Below are 17,073 nucleotides of genomic sequence, written 5' to 3' on the forward strand. Positions count from 1 at the left end.
TAACATGGGTGTCTTCTTATACACCAGACACACATGGTGTATTCATACACCTCATGCTCACTGTCCAGTTATAACATGGGTGTCTTCTTATACACCAGACACACATGGTGTATTCATTCACTTCATGCTCACTGTCCAGTTATAACATGGGTGTCTTCTTATACACCAGACACACATAGTGTATTCATACACCTCATGCTCACTGTCGAGTTATAACATGGGTGTCTTCTCATACACCAGACACACATGGTGTATTCATTCACTTCATGCTCACTGTCGAGTTATAACATGGGTGTCTTCTTATACACCAGACACACATAGTGTATTCATACACTTCATGCTCACTGTCGAGTTATAACATGGGTGTCTTCTCATACACCAGACACACATGGTGTATTCATTCACTTCATGCTCACTGTCGAGTTATAACATGGGTGTCTTCTTATACACCAGACACACATGGTGTATTCATACACCTCATGCTCACTGTCGAGTTATAACATGGGTGTCTTCTCATACACCAGACACACATGGTGTATTCATTCACTTCATGCTCACTGTCAAGTTATAACATGGGTGTCTTCTTATACACCAGACACACATGGTGTATTCATACACCTCATGCTCACTGTCGAGTTATAACATGGGTGTCTTCTTATACACCAGACACACATGGTGTATTCATACACCTCATGCTTACTGTCAAGTTATAACATGGGTGTCTTCTTATACACCAGACACACATGGTGCATTCATACACTTCATGCTCACTGTCGATTAATTTCCTTAAACACACATAAACAACACACAATCATAAACGAACCCTTGTAGTGTCGACAACAATCGTTGCGTTCCGTTCTTAACTTCAAATATCCTGATTGTTCGATCTGATGAACAAGTAGCGAGTTGCAACCCGTAGTAATCCATCTGTGCGTCGTGCTAAGTGGAGGTGTTGGGGTTACGTGTCAAGTTATGCAAGGTAGTAGTAGTTGGTGCTAAAGGGGACATTTTAAGCGACAAGTTATGAAAAGAGGGGTATTACTTAAGCTTCACATTTTATTAAATATAAGAAAATAAGAAATAGTGGATTGATATTGGTAAAACGGAGTATAGGCAGGTCATGCCACCTGAAAGGAGTTACTGACTTACTGTTTATTAATAAATAACTTACAATCATATCTTCATGAAGCGTATCTACAGTATTGATGACCGAAACCTGTGAAAACAAATTAACATTATTTTGAATGAAACTTAACTATGCACACATGGCAGGGAAATGAGTCGTTATAACTTGTGTCTTGTCTAAGGAGACATACGCCAACAATGGTAGCAGTAGCAGCATCTGGGCTAGAGGCAGGCGTGCTAATATATACCAACATTGCTTTTTTTTAATATGTACTTACCATTTTGAATACTTTAGTGCAGCAAAATTAGCAGCAAAACAAGATTAACAGCCGCCTATGATTCTAAAAAGAAACAGATTGTTGAATAATGCCCTAAACCCTTTCTTTAGTTGTTTCTTAAATTAATTCAATTTATGCAAATTATGTGGAAAACAGCAGGTACAATGAAACCTGTGCATCCAGTTGTTTGCAACTCTTTTTGAGTGTTGCCTTTTAAATTTTTGCAGTGTTGCCCACCTGATATTCAAAGCATTACCAGCCTGCTCTTAAGTTTTAGGTTTATTAAAAATTCATTACAACATATGGTGACATGAAACTGCCGCCTTTTTGCACCCTGTCTGGTAATAGGTATAAACTCAACATTATAATGCAATATTGAGCTTAATCTTAATTAAAAATGAGGTTTTTGAAGAACATAAGTACAACTATCTGTCTATATTTACACAACAGCAGTTTACAAATTTTATGAATCAAATTATAAACATAATTAACCTAGTTATTGTGAAAATATTACAAAAAAATAAAACGTGTAAAAAATCATCCTTAAAGTTGCCTGGTTAACAGAAACTGCTATTTAACGTAAAAGCATCTAAAAAAGTTTAAAAATCAAATTAAAAACGACTAAAAGTGTAAAACTTTGAAAGCGAATTGTAGAAATACTATCGTCGCCTTTTATATTGGCCATGTCGTCGCTCATAGCTGTCTCTCCTGTGCTCGCTACGAAGAGTTACGTGACGGACATCATTTTGCTCATATGGGGAATATCTTCCTGAAGTCCGATCTTCCATCCTTCTTAAATGAGGTTCCCTTGGTGTGGCATAACCTTGGTAATGGTCGTGTTCCCATCGCCCCCTGTCGTGCCTTGTGTGCGTTTCAAAAGATTCCCGTCGGTTAGCGTCTCTAAACCCTTGGTCCATCATGAGAGGATTATACTGGGCTAACATTCTTGGGTTAAGGTTCATAATGGGGGGCTGGTGTGTCATGTTACCGCTATGCCCAGCCCCGTTATAAGCTTCCCTATTTAAGTTGTTCCTAGGACTTGAATGCCCTGGCCTTGAATCACCGTTTGTGTCGTTCCCAGACCCCCCTGAAGCTTTCCTTTTATCAACTTTCAAGGAATATTCAAACACTTGTATTCCGTCCATTAGTTTTATCGAGTAAGGAACCGAAACCTCGTGTTTAAACGTAACGAAACCATACGGACGATTTCTTCCGTTCTTATGGTCGACTGGGATATGAACTTTTTTGATGGGTCCAGCTTGTAGGAATAATTCATACAATATCGCTTCTGTTACTTTATCATGTAAATTCCCAACGAACAAAGTGCACGCGTCATCGGCCCCTGACATCACAATCATCGATTCTTACAACGAAATTCGAGAACAAACTAAAGCTATCGACTTCTATATAGACAGACCAAAAACCCTGTACGCTAAGCGTCGGTACAAAACAATAATATGATATTTTTAACTGATTTTGTTGTCACACACTACAATAGCTTTCCAGTTTCGTCACAAACTAAGTGTAATACGTCACAATTCACTACGCGACAGCTTCTGAAATGCTAAGTTCCGCTGAGAAACGGTCGTTTCGGTAAAAGCGGGTTTTCAGCATGAAAAATAGCATTTTCTAGCAACAGATTTTTATATTTAAAACAAATATGCAAAATGTTCTATAATTTTACTTTAAAAATATATTATTTGCGTCTGTAATAACGTTAAAAGTTTGAAAACAAAAAATGATAAAAGCGTTTTCGACAACACACGTAATCTTTCCGACAAAGTTTGCAATAGACATCTTATATAATATGTAAACAACATATGTTGTTGTTTCACAAATTAAACATGAGCGGGGGACTTGCACCATCTAAAAGCACCGTGTATGTTTCGAACTTACCATTTTCTTTAACCAACAACGACCTACATAAGGTAAAATATCATATTGTCATATTTTTCGCATAATGTTATAATTTTATGAATATTTTCCAGATTTTTGGGAAAATGGGAAAAGTGGCCAAGTAAGAGTTCGTTTTACTTTTATAGGTCAAGTTATTATTCTATTCTATGAGGGTGAGGCCGTACTGTCTATTTTGGGGTACGATGGGACCTGGAATGTAGGTCAAAGTTGACCTATTAACTATTAATGCACTGTCCTAAATCCACATTACCAGTATGCCTGTTGTGTTTAAATGCATAAATATTATTAACTATTGGCATAGAAAAGTAGTTAAAATATGCAATTAAGTAGCAAAATGACTGTATAAGTGGCTGTTACAGATTCAATCTTTATTTATCTATTTTAACTGTCTTTTGTAATTGCATTTTTTCTATGCAGAGTTACTGTGACAAAAAACAAGGAAGACCGTGAGAGCACTGGCCTTGCGTTTGTGTTGTATTTAAAGAAAGAAGATGCAATGAAAGCTGTGCATATTATGGATGGGAAGCAGGTGGTTTTGCAATGCTGGTCGACTGCGGGCATGGGAGTGGCAACAATAGATAAATCACTCAAGTTCCCACCCATGTTTATAACAAAAATCCACACATATCTGCTTGTCCACACAAGGACACAACACATAACAAAACTTTTATTATTTCACTTATTATTGTTTAACCAATTATCCTGGTATTTTGATAACTACAAACAAGTTTCTATTCATTTATTTACATGTGTAAACATTTATTATTCCAGCTTCTTGGTAGAAAACTAAAATGCAGCATCGCGAAGGACAACGGTCGAACAAAGGAATTTATCAAAAGAAAGGAATACAAGGATAAATCACGATGCTACGAGTGTGGGGTGGGTTGTTTATATTAATACAACCACTTTATTAAAGGGGGTTGGCTTCTACCCTATATGGGTGAGGTCATACAATCCAGAAGACCAAAGACTTAACCCAGAATTGGCTTCTTACAACTTGTCTTGTTTCTTGGTTAGAATTCTCATTTATTTGTACAAAGTATAAATTACCTTTTTAATGGTACTAATGAAGTTTATGGTAATGTTACATCTGCTAGCAAGCATAATGTATATAATCTTTTTTTTATACACTACGTTTTGATTTTTTATACACTACGTTTTGATTTTTTATACACTACGTTTGATTTTTTATACACTACGTTTTGATTTTTATACACTACGTTTTGATTTTTTATACACTACGTTTTGATTTTTTTATACACTACGTTTTGATTTTTTATACACTACGTTTGATTTTTTATACACTATGTTTTGATTTTTTATACACTACGTTTTGATTTTTTATACACTACGTTTTGATTTTTTATACACTACGTTTTGATTTTTTATACACTACGTGTTGATTTTTATACGCTACGTTTTGATACACTACGTTTTGAGTTTTGATTTTTTTAGACCTGATAAGCTGTTAAAAGTTTATTGTTGTTTAACATTACTGTAATAGCAGTTTAATATCACAAAGCTGTAAAGAGTATAGAGTAGGATGGGGGAAGACGGGACATGTTTTTATTCCATTTTCTATGCCATTTGGTAGTAAAAAAACATTTAAAGAATTATAAACCGTATCCTCACGACTCCTATCGAGGTTGTTAATTGTTTAAAACACATGATATTTGAATATTTTGTGCCAAAGGTGTCCCATTTTTCGCCACAGTACAATGTAACCATATGGTTAATTCCCCAGGATTTTGATCACCTTAGTTACAATTGTCCAAAGAACAAGTTTGGAGACCGAGAACCTCCTCCAAAGAAAAAGAGAAGCAGAAAACCACAAGTTACATTCCATAACATGAAAAGGTTGGCTATGCGATGAGATATTGAACATTGTAATGTTGTTGTTCTATTTAATACTGAACACTAATAGATATCTGTTGTCCAGTGCTGCAGCTCAGTGGTTAGGTGCTTGCATTGTAACTGAAGGATACCGGGTTCAAAGCTCGATACTGATACAAGTATGTGGCCTTGGGCCAAAACTAATTGTCATTAATTATTGGACTTGCAGTACCCTGGGTGTTGGAGTAATGGGCCAACACTGGTATAATTACCAACGCTTCCCTCAATGTCCCATGCAACGTGGTCATGTCACACTGCGGGACCCACCATAGTTGTTGAAATTCAGTTATAATTCAAACACTATGTATGTTTAGAACAAAACAAGCGAAACCAGTAATTGAACCCGAAGATTCTGATGGATCTGGTGAAGATCCTTCATTAGAGAGCTTGAGTTGTGTCATTGCTGAAGAGGTAAGCCACTTGTATGCAGCTTGATTTATCCTCACATATAATCCCTGGGTTACAAGCAGGCGCGCTAACCACTTTGCCACGATGCCGGTGACATGCTTTTTATGTATGACTAAGCAAAAAATTAATCAATTTTTTATGCAATATTTATATATAGTAGGACGGGAGAAGACGGGACACTTCTACCATATATATTATATCTAAATCTGTTCGTGTTTTAAACAATTAGTCGCGAGAATACGGTTTTATAATTCTTTGAAAGTTTTTTATTTATTACCAAATCGGACAAGAAAACAGAATGAAAGGGTGTCCCATCTTTCCCCACCCTATTATATATATTAATATAGATAGAAGGTAGAATATGATACTGCAGCGTTAGTGTAATTGGCCAACTCGTGCACATAGATACATGAAAATAAAACCTATATACTTTTAAAAATAAGATTTTATTGAAGTTTGTTTTGTGGCAACCGTTGTCTACATCTCAGGTCCCCTTAGATACCATGCTATATGACCATAACTTAAAACTGTTTTAACTTTTAGGATTAGTATTTTATTCAAGTTTTATTTTCCAGAGCATGAAAGCTTCGCGGTCCGATGTTGTAATTAGTTCAAGAAAGAAATACAAAAAAGATTCGTATTTTAGTGATGAGGAAGATCTGGATTGAAGAGAGATTGAACCTGTATGTTGGGGGTCATCTGGAACTGAGAGGTTTGGAGGAGTTTTCTTAAAGATAAATAACATTTAAGAGGACATTTGTTTGTAAAACAGCTCTTCTGGCATTTTGTATACCAACATTATATGCAGGTTGTTTTTAACAAAGTAAATGACACTTAAATGGCACAAATTCATGGGATAAATACCAAAAGCGCTGATTTACAGAACTAGCTGAAATAGAAAACTTGTAAAAAAAGAAAATTCTTTTTGGAGCTGGTACTGTACGTTTTATTAACAACACCCAACGCATAAATACATGATAGATTTTTCTATTTGAACGTATGACCATTGAAAATAACTCATGTGATACTAAATATTGAAACAATTATTAGCAGTAAATAAATGTTTAGAAATCCATTTGACAAATCGGGCTGTCGTATACCATTTGTAAATCCACTTTATGCCCTACTAGGTCTCTAATATTATCTATACCAAGTTTAATCATAGTCGGCCTCTCTAATGATAAACCCCATGCAATAACATTCACATCTTCAGGTAAACCCATTGGTCTCAACATCTCTGGCCTAAAAACCCCAGAATTTCCAATCTCGACCCATTTTTTAAGCCCCGAATGGTACCCGAACACCTCCATAGAAGGCTCAGTGTACGGGTTATAAGCAGGCTTGAAACGCAGCTGGTGGACGCCTAGTTTCCTAAAAAATTCATGCAGGACGCCCATGAGGTCCCCGAGTGTCACGCTTCGATCGGCGACGACTCCCTCCACTTGCTGGAACTCAGCGAGGTGAGTCGCGTCGAGCGTCTCGTTCCGGAAAACTCGGTCGATGGAAAAATATTTGACTGGTTTGAATTCCTTCTGTTGTGCAAGGTTGTACAACATGCGCGCACTCACGGCGGTTGTGTGCGTGCGTAGAACATTCTTCTGAGCTTCGTCAATTTTCCAGTCGTATCTGTAACCCTGTGTTAATGAGATGTTTTAAACTACAATACATAAGAAACCCCAAATACCTTTCTATTTTAAGCAATAAAAATCTCAGGTTCAATGGCAAGGCACGCCATAGGAATTTAGGCCAGAGTTGGCCAATTACCCCAACATTGTATATGCACATCTGTATGGGTGAGGTCCAACATAGAACCTAGAATTTAGGCCAGAGTTGGCATATTACCTCACTAAGTTATGTTTATTATAGTATTCATCCTTTTTATATGAAATTTTGTTAAATTTTACAAATTGTAATTTTCGTCATATAGTTACATTACAGGGTATAAAAGAAAAAAGTTGATTGTATTTACCTGGGATCCAAACCCTCCTTTTGAATGAACCATCTTGACACCCTCCAAATATTCTTGTGGGAACTTTGTGGATATTGCTGGATCATTTATAAAGAAAGTATCATGTGCGTCTCTAGCAGGATGCTGTTGGGGTTGAAACAAAGCGTCAAAGTTCCAGAACGAGCTTTCCACGAAACTATTTGTCGGCATTTCAGTGAAACCCATCTCGAGGAAGATTTGGCGATACGCTGATCTTACTTTCATTAATGGATGAAGATGCCCTGCAGCTGGAGGAGCGCCAAGAGCATTATAATTATATTCCTTGAATGTCTTAGTCTTCCATGATCCATCTTGTATCATCTGCGCAGTGAGATCCGTCTCCGGTTTCTCTAGTTTCAAAGTGAAAGCATCGCCTTTCTCAACATAAAAACTTTTATTCACAACTTCTTGAGCCAACTTTCTTTTCTTTAACTCCGCAAGAACTTTCTCCCCAACTTGCCCCACATTACCATTCTGTAGCGCGACTAAATTACTCCATGTTTCATCTTTTAGGTCTTCCTGATTCCTGAACACCCTCGCCCCTCCCTCACATTTCTTGTCAACTTTGATCATTTTGTTCGACATCGCTTTGCTGAAACCAATCTTTGCGTTGGAAACTTTTTGAAGCAGTTCCGATTGCAGGATTCCTTCAGCAGGAACTGCTTGGTAGATGTTGTATTCATAACTCCCGTTTTTAATAACCTGTAAATGCAAGCAGTGAGATTTAGATTTAGAACAGTTCCTTGTTTTGGCAACATTTTACACCACATGCTCACTGTCGAGTTATAACATGGGTGTCTTTTTATACACCAGACACACATGGTGTATTCATACACCTTATGCTCACCATCGAGTTATAACATAGGTGTCTTCTTATACACCAGACACACATGGTGTATTCATACACCTCATGCTCACTGTCCAGTTATAACATGGGTGTCTTCTTATACACCAGACACACATGGTGTATCCATACACCTCATGCTCACTGTCCAGTTATAACATGGGTGTCTTCTTATACACCAGACACACATGGTATATCCATACATCTCATGTTCACTGTCCAGTTATAACACAGCTATCTCCATACTTACGAGTTTCCCTTCATCAGTAACACACCACTTCTTATTATTCCTTGGTTCAACCTTTATGACATCACCAAAGCACTGAATGCTCTTTATTGCACCAACAATGGCTTGATGATCAACCTCCAAAGCAGCAGCAAGCACATTGGAATCAACTGCCTCATATTTCCCAATTTGTTTCAAAACACATTCTTGCAAACTGTCTCCATTCATCTTGGTTTAAACCACTATACCTGGAAATACATTGATTCATCAACAAAAAGTTGTTTTTTTAATTGCAGAATTATGTCAAATGTTTTCAAACATTTATTAAAATAATGCGTATTATTTATAGAAACTTTAATAATGCGTATTATTTATAGAAGAAAAGTTTTTTACCGTACATACAGTTACAACCATTACACATACATAGTTTTACCAAACAATAGATTTGACAATTTATAGGCTACTAGTTAAAGCAATACAACAATATTAACATATATGTTTTGTGATACTGTACTACACATAGTACGTATTGATACTGTGTCTTATACTTTGTAAAAAACAGCTACAAAGCATTTAGAAAAGTATTTAAACAGTATAAGTCTAATAAAAGCTGAAATGTAGTTGAAAAAAATTTAGGTTGTTACCGAAAATCTGCCTGATTTTGCTAGTTTTAAGTTAAATACACACAAAGCTGTTGAAAAAATATCCCCCAAACAAACTGTCCCATGTTGGACTTAAATATAGCTTAGTCTTCACTGTCATCATCATTTTCATAGAAATTCATTTCGTTAAACTGTCCAGTTACTTTAAGATAGGCATCGGAATATCCTCGTTCAGGCTCGTCAGCAAACTCATTTTGACGACCGTATTCATATTTTCGGGTAGAAACACTAAGATCCTTCGTCTCAACTGTTTTATAACTGCACTTTGGGCACGGAATTGGTTCATTTTTCTTATAAGTGAAACCTTTACGTCTAACGTGGTCCTCACAGAAGCAGATTTTACATTGCATGCAAGAGTATTGGCCATGTCTGTTACATGACGCACACTTGTAACTATCAGACTCCAAAACTTGGCAAGATGCTTGATGTTCAAACTGATCGTCCTCACATAGAAACACATTACAGAACGAACATTTGAAAATCCTTCCCCCATGGTCCCATACATCTCGCTTACATTCATAACATACAGCATCAAGCAGTGGGCATTCACATGTATGAACGCTTAAGCATTTTCTACCATGGCAAACCCAGGCCTCGCATATATCACATATAGCTCCTACCATCTGCATGCCTGTAGTGTGCTGGCCCGGATGTTTTACTATACAGTCTGAACTCTTCATGCATTTTTGTTTCCCGCATTGGGCGCATACTGGTAGCTTTTGTACAGCAGAACACATGTAGCAAAACGCGCGGTTCTTTTGCCGTATACCGCATTTTTCACATTCCATTGAGAAGTTACACGGCCGACTTGCCAAGTTTATGTTTTCACGCATTGTACGAATCTGTCGTTGCCTTTCGCTTTGTTTTTCAGCTTTTTTTCGTGCTCCAGTCTTCTTTTTCGGCATTTTAATTAAATAAATTAGTTACCTTGAAGCAAAAATTCTGTAAAACGTATGAATTCTGTGAAACGTTATATTAAAAAGCCTACCGTGAAAAAATGACGTAGAATAGCTATTTTACTACCAACTGGGCCATTTGTTATGCCCCAATACCACATAAATAGGTCCATTTATCGAACACTGCAGTGAATAAACCTATTTCATCTCAAACAGTCATTCATAAAAGCAAATACAACACAATACATACATGACACAACATGTGTAAAAATGTCGGAATCTTTATTCCGTAAATGCACCACGTATTTTGTACATTTGTAAAAAAATCGGAATTTATTTTCCGCAGTTTCGGAATACAAGAGAAAGAGAGTTTAGCTTTAATAAATGGGCACGGAGAGACTGATTTTAAGTCAATTGACTTTATAATTGTTGAATTTTTCGCTATATTTAGGGTCAGTCAGCTACTTTTAGATCATAAGAACCCCTCAAGTTTAAAATGCTTACAATGGTAGGAATTTATAAATAGGAAAAGTACTAATTTGACTTGTATTTACCCAAAACGATTACCAATATTTAACGGGTAACTAAAAATCTAGTTATGCGAAAGCAGAGCCATAGAAATACCGAGTAGTCCAACCCATTGTTACGTAAAACACAAATTGAACGGCAATTTGGGTCCAAAATAACACAGTAGGTATAGGGAAAATGTATGTTTTTCGGTAAATTACAGAAAAACTTGGGCCTAAAAACAAATTTAAAGGTTGAAAAATGTAAAAAACATGTGTTATTTGTTTTCTGTGTCAAAAAAAGTCAAAAATTAGAATTAGAAGCGGTTGATTTGCGACATTTTAGTCATTTAATGCGGCTAAATTTATACATTTTTTCTAAAAAATGTTTGGTAAGGTAAATAGAAGCTGTTTTACACCTTCCCACAATAGGAAAACACAAACAAAACTTAACAAGTTCGTTTAAACCCATTGTCAAAGTCACCACTTTTGCTCTATTTTGGACACACATAGACGGCAGTTGGACTACTCGGTGTTTATACGACTCTGTGCGAAAGAAGACTCGTTTTTAGGCTTCGAATGCATAGAAAAAGTTTAAATTACAATATCTAGACCGATTAGTTTCAATTTGGCGAGTAATTGGCTTTATTTCTCTTTTAAAATATGAAAATACCAAAAATTTCCGTGTTTTTATGCTTGTTAATAATTCTTTACGGTCCAATAGTTTATGTTCCATTTGAATGAACACGCCTACGTCATAGTAGTTGGTGTTTCGTCACAGCGGGGATTATTGTCGATCAATCGCTATTGTTTAAATGTAACGAAATACTTCGGCGATTCGAGAGCGTTTGTAGATTAAAATAATTCGAACTTTAAAAAGTTTTCAAGACAAAATGGCGTGCAGAAATACAGGTACGTGTGTGTTTTTTACAAAATATATTTATAATATAAACTTATATGCTCTAAATAAATATGCACCGGTATTGCGTTAGTAAATGTTGGCACTAGTAAAGGATCGGTACACAGCAGAATAGTCTGGTCTCTGGTGGAAAGTGTTAGAGGTTGGTGGTTAGGGGGTTAGTGGTTATAGAGGTTAGTGGTTAGGGGTTAGTGGTTGGCAAATAAGGTGGGGGGGGTCATTTTTCACTATCACCTAGATATTGCTTATCAATATCAATGGTTAAAACACACTTACAGTTAAACCCTAAAGTATTATTAACAAAGGATAAGTTTTTGTTCCTTAAAGGTATCCTCCGTTTTTTCCTCGTTGGTATTCTGTTGTTTCTATCATGGTACACCTTCCAACTTTACGCCGAACTATTTGGTCGGTTGTCGGTCAAATCATCGCCACAGGTGGTTCAAAACACGGCCGATTCTGCGGGTATGTTGTCATGTGATTGCTTGTAAACAGAGGGTATCGGGTCTGAGGCTCACTGCTTCCATTTGGGGTGTGGTTTTGGGCAAGACATTAAACAGCTATTACAGTTTAATCTTTTGCCCAAAACCTCAATTGTTAGCCATCTAGAAAAAGAATTTCTTAAAAACAATCACTAACAAAGTTATGTACTAGTAACCTGTAAGCGGTTAAATAAAAACTATATTGTGAGTAGGCAGAATTACAGCATTATAACAACTGTTGTTGCCCCGCCATGCGAGGATAAATAAGTTACATACGTGGTAACTTGTAAGCGAGCACGAGGTGTATGAAACAGAACACCCATATTATAACGATTGTTGTTGCCCCGTCATGCGAGGATAAATAAGTTACATACGTGGTAACTTGTAAGCGAGCATGAGGTGTATGAAACAGAACACCCGTATTATAACGATTGTTGTTGCCCCGTCATGCGATGATAAATAAGTTACATACGTGGTAACTTGTAAGCGGGCACGAGGTGTATGAAACAGAACACCAGTGTTATAACGACTGTTGTTGCCCCGTCATGTGAAGATAAATAAGTTGCATACATACCTTCAAAACAAGAATAAATATTTTGATTTAATAATCAGTTTTAACTCCCCTACTGTAATAATAATATAATAACTTTATTTGTCTCTTTGATTACGGTAGCGAAGATTTAGAAATATTTTAAACAAAAAGACAGAATATAGCGACAAAACAACAGTTGTTAAAACACGCTTACAGTTAAAAACATATTTACATTTATATGAAAGAAAATAATAAAGAATAATTTTGCTTCCAGGAAAAGCCACCGTAGCCAAGATAAAGATTGACGACCCCGATGCTCTAGTTGATAAAAACGTCATCAAATCTGCAGAGGAAGAATGGGACAATAACCAAGGACTTATGCAACCAAGTAAGATCTTATCAGTAGTTATGTTATATTGATCTGTTTTGTAATATTGGCTTGACTTTGAAATATTGGTGTCTATTCTGGTGATAGACATTCTATTCTATAAGGGTGAGGTCTTCAATGAGGCACACCTGAGACCTGGGATGTAGGTCTATTACCCCAACAGCCAGGGTGCTACCATCTAGACCCCACTGAGGCAGTTTATAGACACTCAATAATAGAGATTATATTCTATAAGGGTGAGGTCTCCAGTGACGCATGTCATAGTTCATTGGCATTTAAAACATATTAAATATGATTGATATACGAATAGTGGTTGATATACGAATAGTGGTTGATATACGAATAGTGGTTGGTATACGAATAGTGGTTGGTATACGAATAGTGGTTGGTATACGAATAGTGGTTGGTATACGAATAGTGGTTGGTATACGAATAGTGGTTGGTATACGAATAGTGGTTGGTATACGAATAGTGGTTGGTATATGAATAGTGGTTGGTATACGAATAGTGGTTGGTATACGAATAGTGGTTGGTATACGAATAGTGGTTGGTATACGAATAGTGGTTGGTATACGAATAGTGGTTGGTATACGAATAGTGGTTGGTATACGAATAGTGGTTGGTATACGAATAGTGGTTGGTATACGAATAGTGGTTGATATACGAATAGTGGTTGATATACGAATAGTGGTTGATATACGAATAGTGGTTGGTATATGAATAGTGGTTGGTATACGAATAGTGGTTGGTATACGAATAGTGGTTGGTATACGAATAGTGGTTGATATACGAATAGTGGTTGGTATATGAATAGTGGTTGGTATACGAATAGTGGTTGGTATACGAATAGTGGTTGGTATACGAATAGTGGTTGGTATACGAATAGTGGTTGGTATATGAATAGTGGTTGGTATATGAACAATCTTTGTATGATTTTCACATACTTATAATGGCACTAAAGCCTTACAATGCACATTTTGCATTCATATCCTTGTGGGTGGGAATATTGTGGTCAAATTACTTAAAATCCATTGTATGTAAATCTAGCAGACTCGTAGTATAGTTATCCGTGGTTACTATGTGTCTGTTACTGTTATAATAAACCACTTCGTTTCTTAACTATGTGTGATTTATTGGCTATGCTCTAATTTCCTTTTCTTCTTTGTTATAAATAATTCGATGATCTCATAGTATTCGAAGAAATAAATTAACGTTATGTTATCACAGATGTTATAAAGATTAATAAGAACCCTTGTGCGATGTCTACCACGTGTACACAAGACCAGTTCAGTTTCAAGATTATCACGGGTGCCGCGAACGTCATCGGACCAAGTGTTTGCTTTAACGGGACTATGTGAGTATACCGTGTACATTAGCGCAGCTAGAAAAGATAAGGTTAAAACACGCTATGGTTTAAATCTATTGAAAAGTGTCGTTAAAAAGTGTGGCTGTTAAACCCAACATTGTTGTATGGATAGACTATATATTGTGCAAATTTATATCATATTACTTTCGCTTTAAACAAAGTAAAAACATTGCCATTGAATTTATATAATTATTTTAATCAGTTAGTTACCAGTAATATTGCCATTGAATTTAAATAATAATTACTTTAATTAATTAGTTGCCAGTAATACTGCTGTATAGGCTATTTGTGCCTTTTATAATTGCAATGGCTCTAATGGGTGATTATATACACTAACAAACTATATACTCTATAACTTATGCTATTGTTGTGGGTTTGGTCATTTAAGGTAGAGTATAAGTATTTAATATAGTGGGGTAAGATGGAACACCTTTTCAATCCTTTTTTCTCGTCCCATTTAGTAGTAAACAAAGAACATTCAAAGAATTATAAAACCGTATCCTCAGAACTAATATATACCATTGTTAATTGTTTAAAACAATCAGGATATTTGAATATTATGTGCTAAAGGTGCTGCATCTTACCCAAAAGTAGTATATATATGTGCTTTGGCATTCAATATAGGCTTTTATGATAATAAGTATTGATATAACCAGAGTTATGTTATTGACATCATTTATTCATGAGCAGCATGCCCCACACTTGCATTTGTATGACTGCAATGAATAATAGAATACGTTCCTGCTAAAATATTTCTTAGAACAGCTGATTTATATTTAAACGTTGTTGTTGTTATATCGTTCAATCTGTTTGACACTGTTGTTGTTCATGTTGCGTTTCATGGCTGTTTGAATATTGCACAATTTATGGTAACATTGTTGCATTACTTTTATATATGCATATATTTATAATATACAGTAGGGTGGGGGAAGATGGGACAACTATTAACTCTATTTTCCTCGCCCCATTTAGTAGTAAACAAAGAACATTCAAAAAATTATAAAACTATATGCCCACCGGCCCACGCCCACGACTCCGATTGGTCGTTGTTAATTGTTTAAACACGATCAGGATATTCGGACATTATGTGCTAAAGGTGTCCCATCTTACCCCACCCCACTCTATATATATTAATATATGTATATTCTAGTGATCTTACCATTTGTAATATGCTAATACAGATTATTATGTAAATTTGCCTCTTCATAATAATAATAATAATATTCTGCCAATCTAATATTGTCTTCAAAATAAATGTATCTAATTTTTTATGTATTTTGTACCATTTTGCTTGATGTGTATCCGGTGTATGCTCCACTATTATTGTATTCTAAGCACATTTGGTCCATTTTGCCACTATCACTTTTTCTTTAAATAAATTAATCTAATTTTTTTAAAGTATTATGTATGCTTTATTTGTATGATTTATTATATAGGGATGCACATTACAGAATCTCGAATCCATGAGATTCGAATCCTTTTGCATCTGACCTATGTGGGTAAAATTATTTTTTCCTATAAATATAAAAAGATTCGGAATTCTAGATTCGAAATTCTAGATTCGGAATTCTAGATTCGGAATTCTAGATTCGAAATAAAGTACTCTACGATATCCTAGAATACCTAATTATTCTGTAATGTGCACCCCTAACTATATATATATATATATCTTGCATTGTAACGCATGATCTTACTTATAGAATTATGAAGAATCCTCTAAACAATGTAGATCGTGGAATGAACATCGCTGTTGTTAACGGGATTACCGGTGAAAGTGTTAAACAAATTGTATTTGATCTTTATGGGAAAGGTAGTTAATTCATTGTTCGTTATTACTTTACATTTCTACAAGCTTTTTCTACTGTTATATGTCTTGATTAAGTCTGCAGAGTATAGCCGGTGCACGAGCGATTTTTTTTACTAACTTTTGATAATACACGCCATAATTTCTTTCACGGGCGCCAATTAATTAAACAATGAAAAAATATGTATTAAATTAAGTAGGATTTCGTAACATAACTTGAAAATGTACGCTGATTTTTGATGGTAGCAGGCGCGCATACGAAAAATAACCGTCTTGCATGCACGAGATCCATCAGGAACTGCCATGCTATGCAGACATCACCATCAGTGGCATAGCAAGCCCTATATTATCCTAGCATTCACTGTGTGTATGTGTGTTTTGTTTAAATGCTCTTCACCAGGCACTCTACCATATTTCAGTATTTACATTAATACATTGAAATTTGTATTTTTTAACTTGTTATTTGTTTAAAATGTCACAATACCCTTATAACGTTGATTGTATGCAAATGAAGCAGCAATTATTTCACCTGTATAGTTAAAACATAATGCTCCGTATGACATCATAATGTGGTTTATGTTATAACAATGGCATTGTATTACATCATAGACAGCACAGAATTGAAAGCATTTCTTAAAGAGCTGAAACCGGAACATATAATATTGGTGACTACTTATGATGATGCAGCTTTCAAGTAAGTTTGTATATACCAATATATATGTATGTATGTATGTATGATGTATTTATGTTTATATACCATTATCATATCTTCCGTAATATGTGGTAAAGTACAGGGTGTTGGATGTAAATTCCACCCCATGTTTAAAGAAAAATGGGGTGAAA

General features: G+C 35.7%; 6 protein-coding genes across 7 annotated transcripts in view; 2 read left to right on the forward strand and 4 right to left on the reverse strand.

The window, feature by feature from the left end:
• Nucleotides 1-1,990, reverse strand: part of LOC100182407 (protein SEC13 homolog) — a 6,443-nt gene extending 4,453 nt beyond the window's left edge. The window contains exons 1-3 of the mRNA XM_002127901.5: nt 1,404-1,990; nt 1,172-1,216; nt 824-939 (exon numbers count right to left, since the gene is read on the reverse strand). Of these exons, the coding sequence (XP_002127937.1) occupies nt 824-939; nt 1,172-1,216; nt 1,404-1,406 (164 nt within the window). The 5' untranslated portion in view covers nt 1,407-1,990. The remainder of the gene's footprint in view (nt 1-823; nt 940-1,171; nt 1,217-1,403) is intronic.
• Nucleotides 1,668-2,915, reverse strand: LOC104266689 (RNA-binding protein 7-like). The gene has a single exon (XM_009863513.3). It carries the CDS (start codon nt 2,759-2,761, stop codon nt 2,063-2,065), a length of 699 nt encoding a protein of 232 aa, XP_009861815.1. The 5' UTR covers nt 2,762-2,915; the 3' UTR covers nt 1,668-2,062.
• A 285-nt stretch (nt 2,916-3,200) lies between these two features.
• Nucleotides 3,201-7,302, forward strand: LOC100178501 (zinc finger CCHC-type and RNA-binding motif-containing protein 1). Of its 2 annotated transcripts, XM_002128045.5 has the most exons (8): nt 3,201-3,331; nt 3,392-3,420; nt 3,738-3,849; nt 4,092-4,199; nt 5,065-5,177; nt 5,528-5,624; nt 6,197-6,333; nt 6,835-7,302. In XM_002128045.5, the coding sequence occupies exons 1-7, from the start codon at nt 3,224-3,226 to the stop codon at nt 6,287-6,289; spliced, it is 660 nt and encodes a 219-aa protein (XP_002128081.2). In that variant the 5' UTR covers nt 3,201-3,223; the 3' UTR covers nt 6,290-6,333; nt 6,835-7,302. The 2 variants fall into 2 exon arrangements, with proteins under 2 accessions (XP_002128081.2, XP_026694924.1); XM_026839123.1 differs by lacking the exons at nt 3,201-3,331; nt 3,392-3,420 and adding an exon at nt 3,438-3,516.
• Nucleotides 6,551-8,937, reverse strand: zf(cchc)-15 (zinc finger (CCHC)-15). The gene is made up of 3 exons (XM_002128110.5): nt 8,703-8,937; nt 7,591-8,310; nt 6,551-7,255 (listed from the first exon to the last, which is right to left on the reverse strand). The coding sequence occupies exons 1-3, from the start codon at nt 8,904-8,906 to the stop codon at nt 6,686-6,688; spliced, it is 1,494 nt and encodes a 497-aa protein (XP_002128146.1). The 5' UTR covers nt 8,907-8,937; the 3' UTR covers nt 6,551-6,685.
• LOC100177720 (zinc finger protein 330) lies at nt 8,927-10,600 on the reverse strand. Its single transcript, XM_002128199.5, has one exon. The coding sequence runs from the start codon at nt 10,243-10,245 to the stop codon at nt 9,424-9,426; it is 822 nt and encodes a 273-aa protein (XP_002128235.1). The 5' UTR covers nt 10,246-10,600; the 3' UTR covers nt 8,927-9,423.
• Nucleotides 10,601-11,479: 879 nt separating this feature from the next.
• LOC100175400 (protein FAM3D) overlaps nt 11,480-17,073 on the forward strand; it is an 11,268-nt gene continuing 5,674 nt past the window's right edge. Inside the window, exons 1-6 of the mRNA XM_002128220.5 lie at nt 11,480-11,654; nt 11,989-12,123; nt 12,947-13,060; nt 14,288-14,414; nt 16,127-16,236; nt 16,840-16,924. Coding sequence (XP_002128256.2) covers nt 11,636-11,654; nt 11,989-12,123; nt 12,947-13,060; nt 14,288-14,414; nt 16,127-16,236; nt 16,840-16,924 — 590 coding nt within the window. The 5' untranslated portion in view covers nt 11,480-11,635. The remainder of the gene's footprint in view (nt 11,655-11,988; nt 12,124-12,946; nt 13,061-14,287; nt 14,415-16,126; nt 16,237-16,839; nt 16,925-17,073) is intronic.

The sequence above is a fragment of the Ciona intestinalis genome, unplaced genomic scaffold (genome assembly GCF_000224145.3).
Source record: "Ciona intestinalis unplaced genomic scaffold, KH HT000156.2, whole genome shotgun sequence".
Classification (NCBI taxonomy): domain Eukaryota; kingdom Metazoa; phylum Chordata; class Ascidiacea; order Phlebobranchia; family Cionidae; genus Ciona; species Ciona intestinalis.

What these genes read in the sequence shown, in the direction of transcription:
- LOC104266689 (XM_009863513.3), bottom strand. Translation starts at nt 2,761, where the DNA reads ATGATTGTGATGTCAGGGGCCGATGACGCGTGCACTTTGTTCGTTGGG.
- LOC100178501 (XM_002128045.5), top strand. Translation starts at nt 3,224, where the DNA reads ATGTTGTTGTTTCACAAATTAAACATGAGCGGGGGACTTGCACCATCT. An exon ending in CACGATGCTACGAGTGTGGG is followed by an intron (nt 4,200 to 5,064) that starts GTGGGTTGTTTA and finishes TTAATTCCCCAG; the next exon opens with GATTTTGATCACCTTAGTTA. An exon ending in GTTGTGTCATTGCTGAAGAG is followed by an intron (nt 5,625 to 6,196) that starts GTAAGCCACTTG and finishes TTTATTTTCCAG; the next exon opens with AGCATGAAAGCTTCGCGGTC.
- LOC100177720 (XM_002128199.5), bottom strand. Translation starts at nt 10,245, where the DNA reads ATGCCGAAAAAGAAGACTGGAGCACGAAAAAAAGCTGAAAAACAAAGC.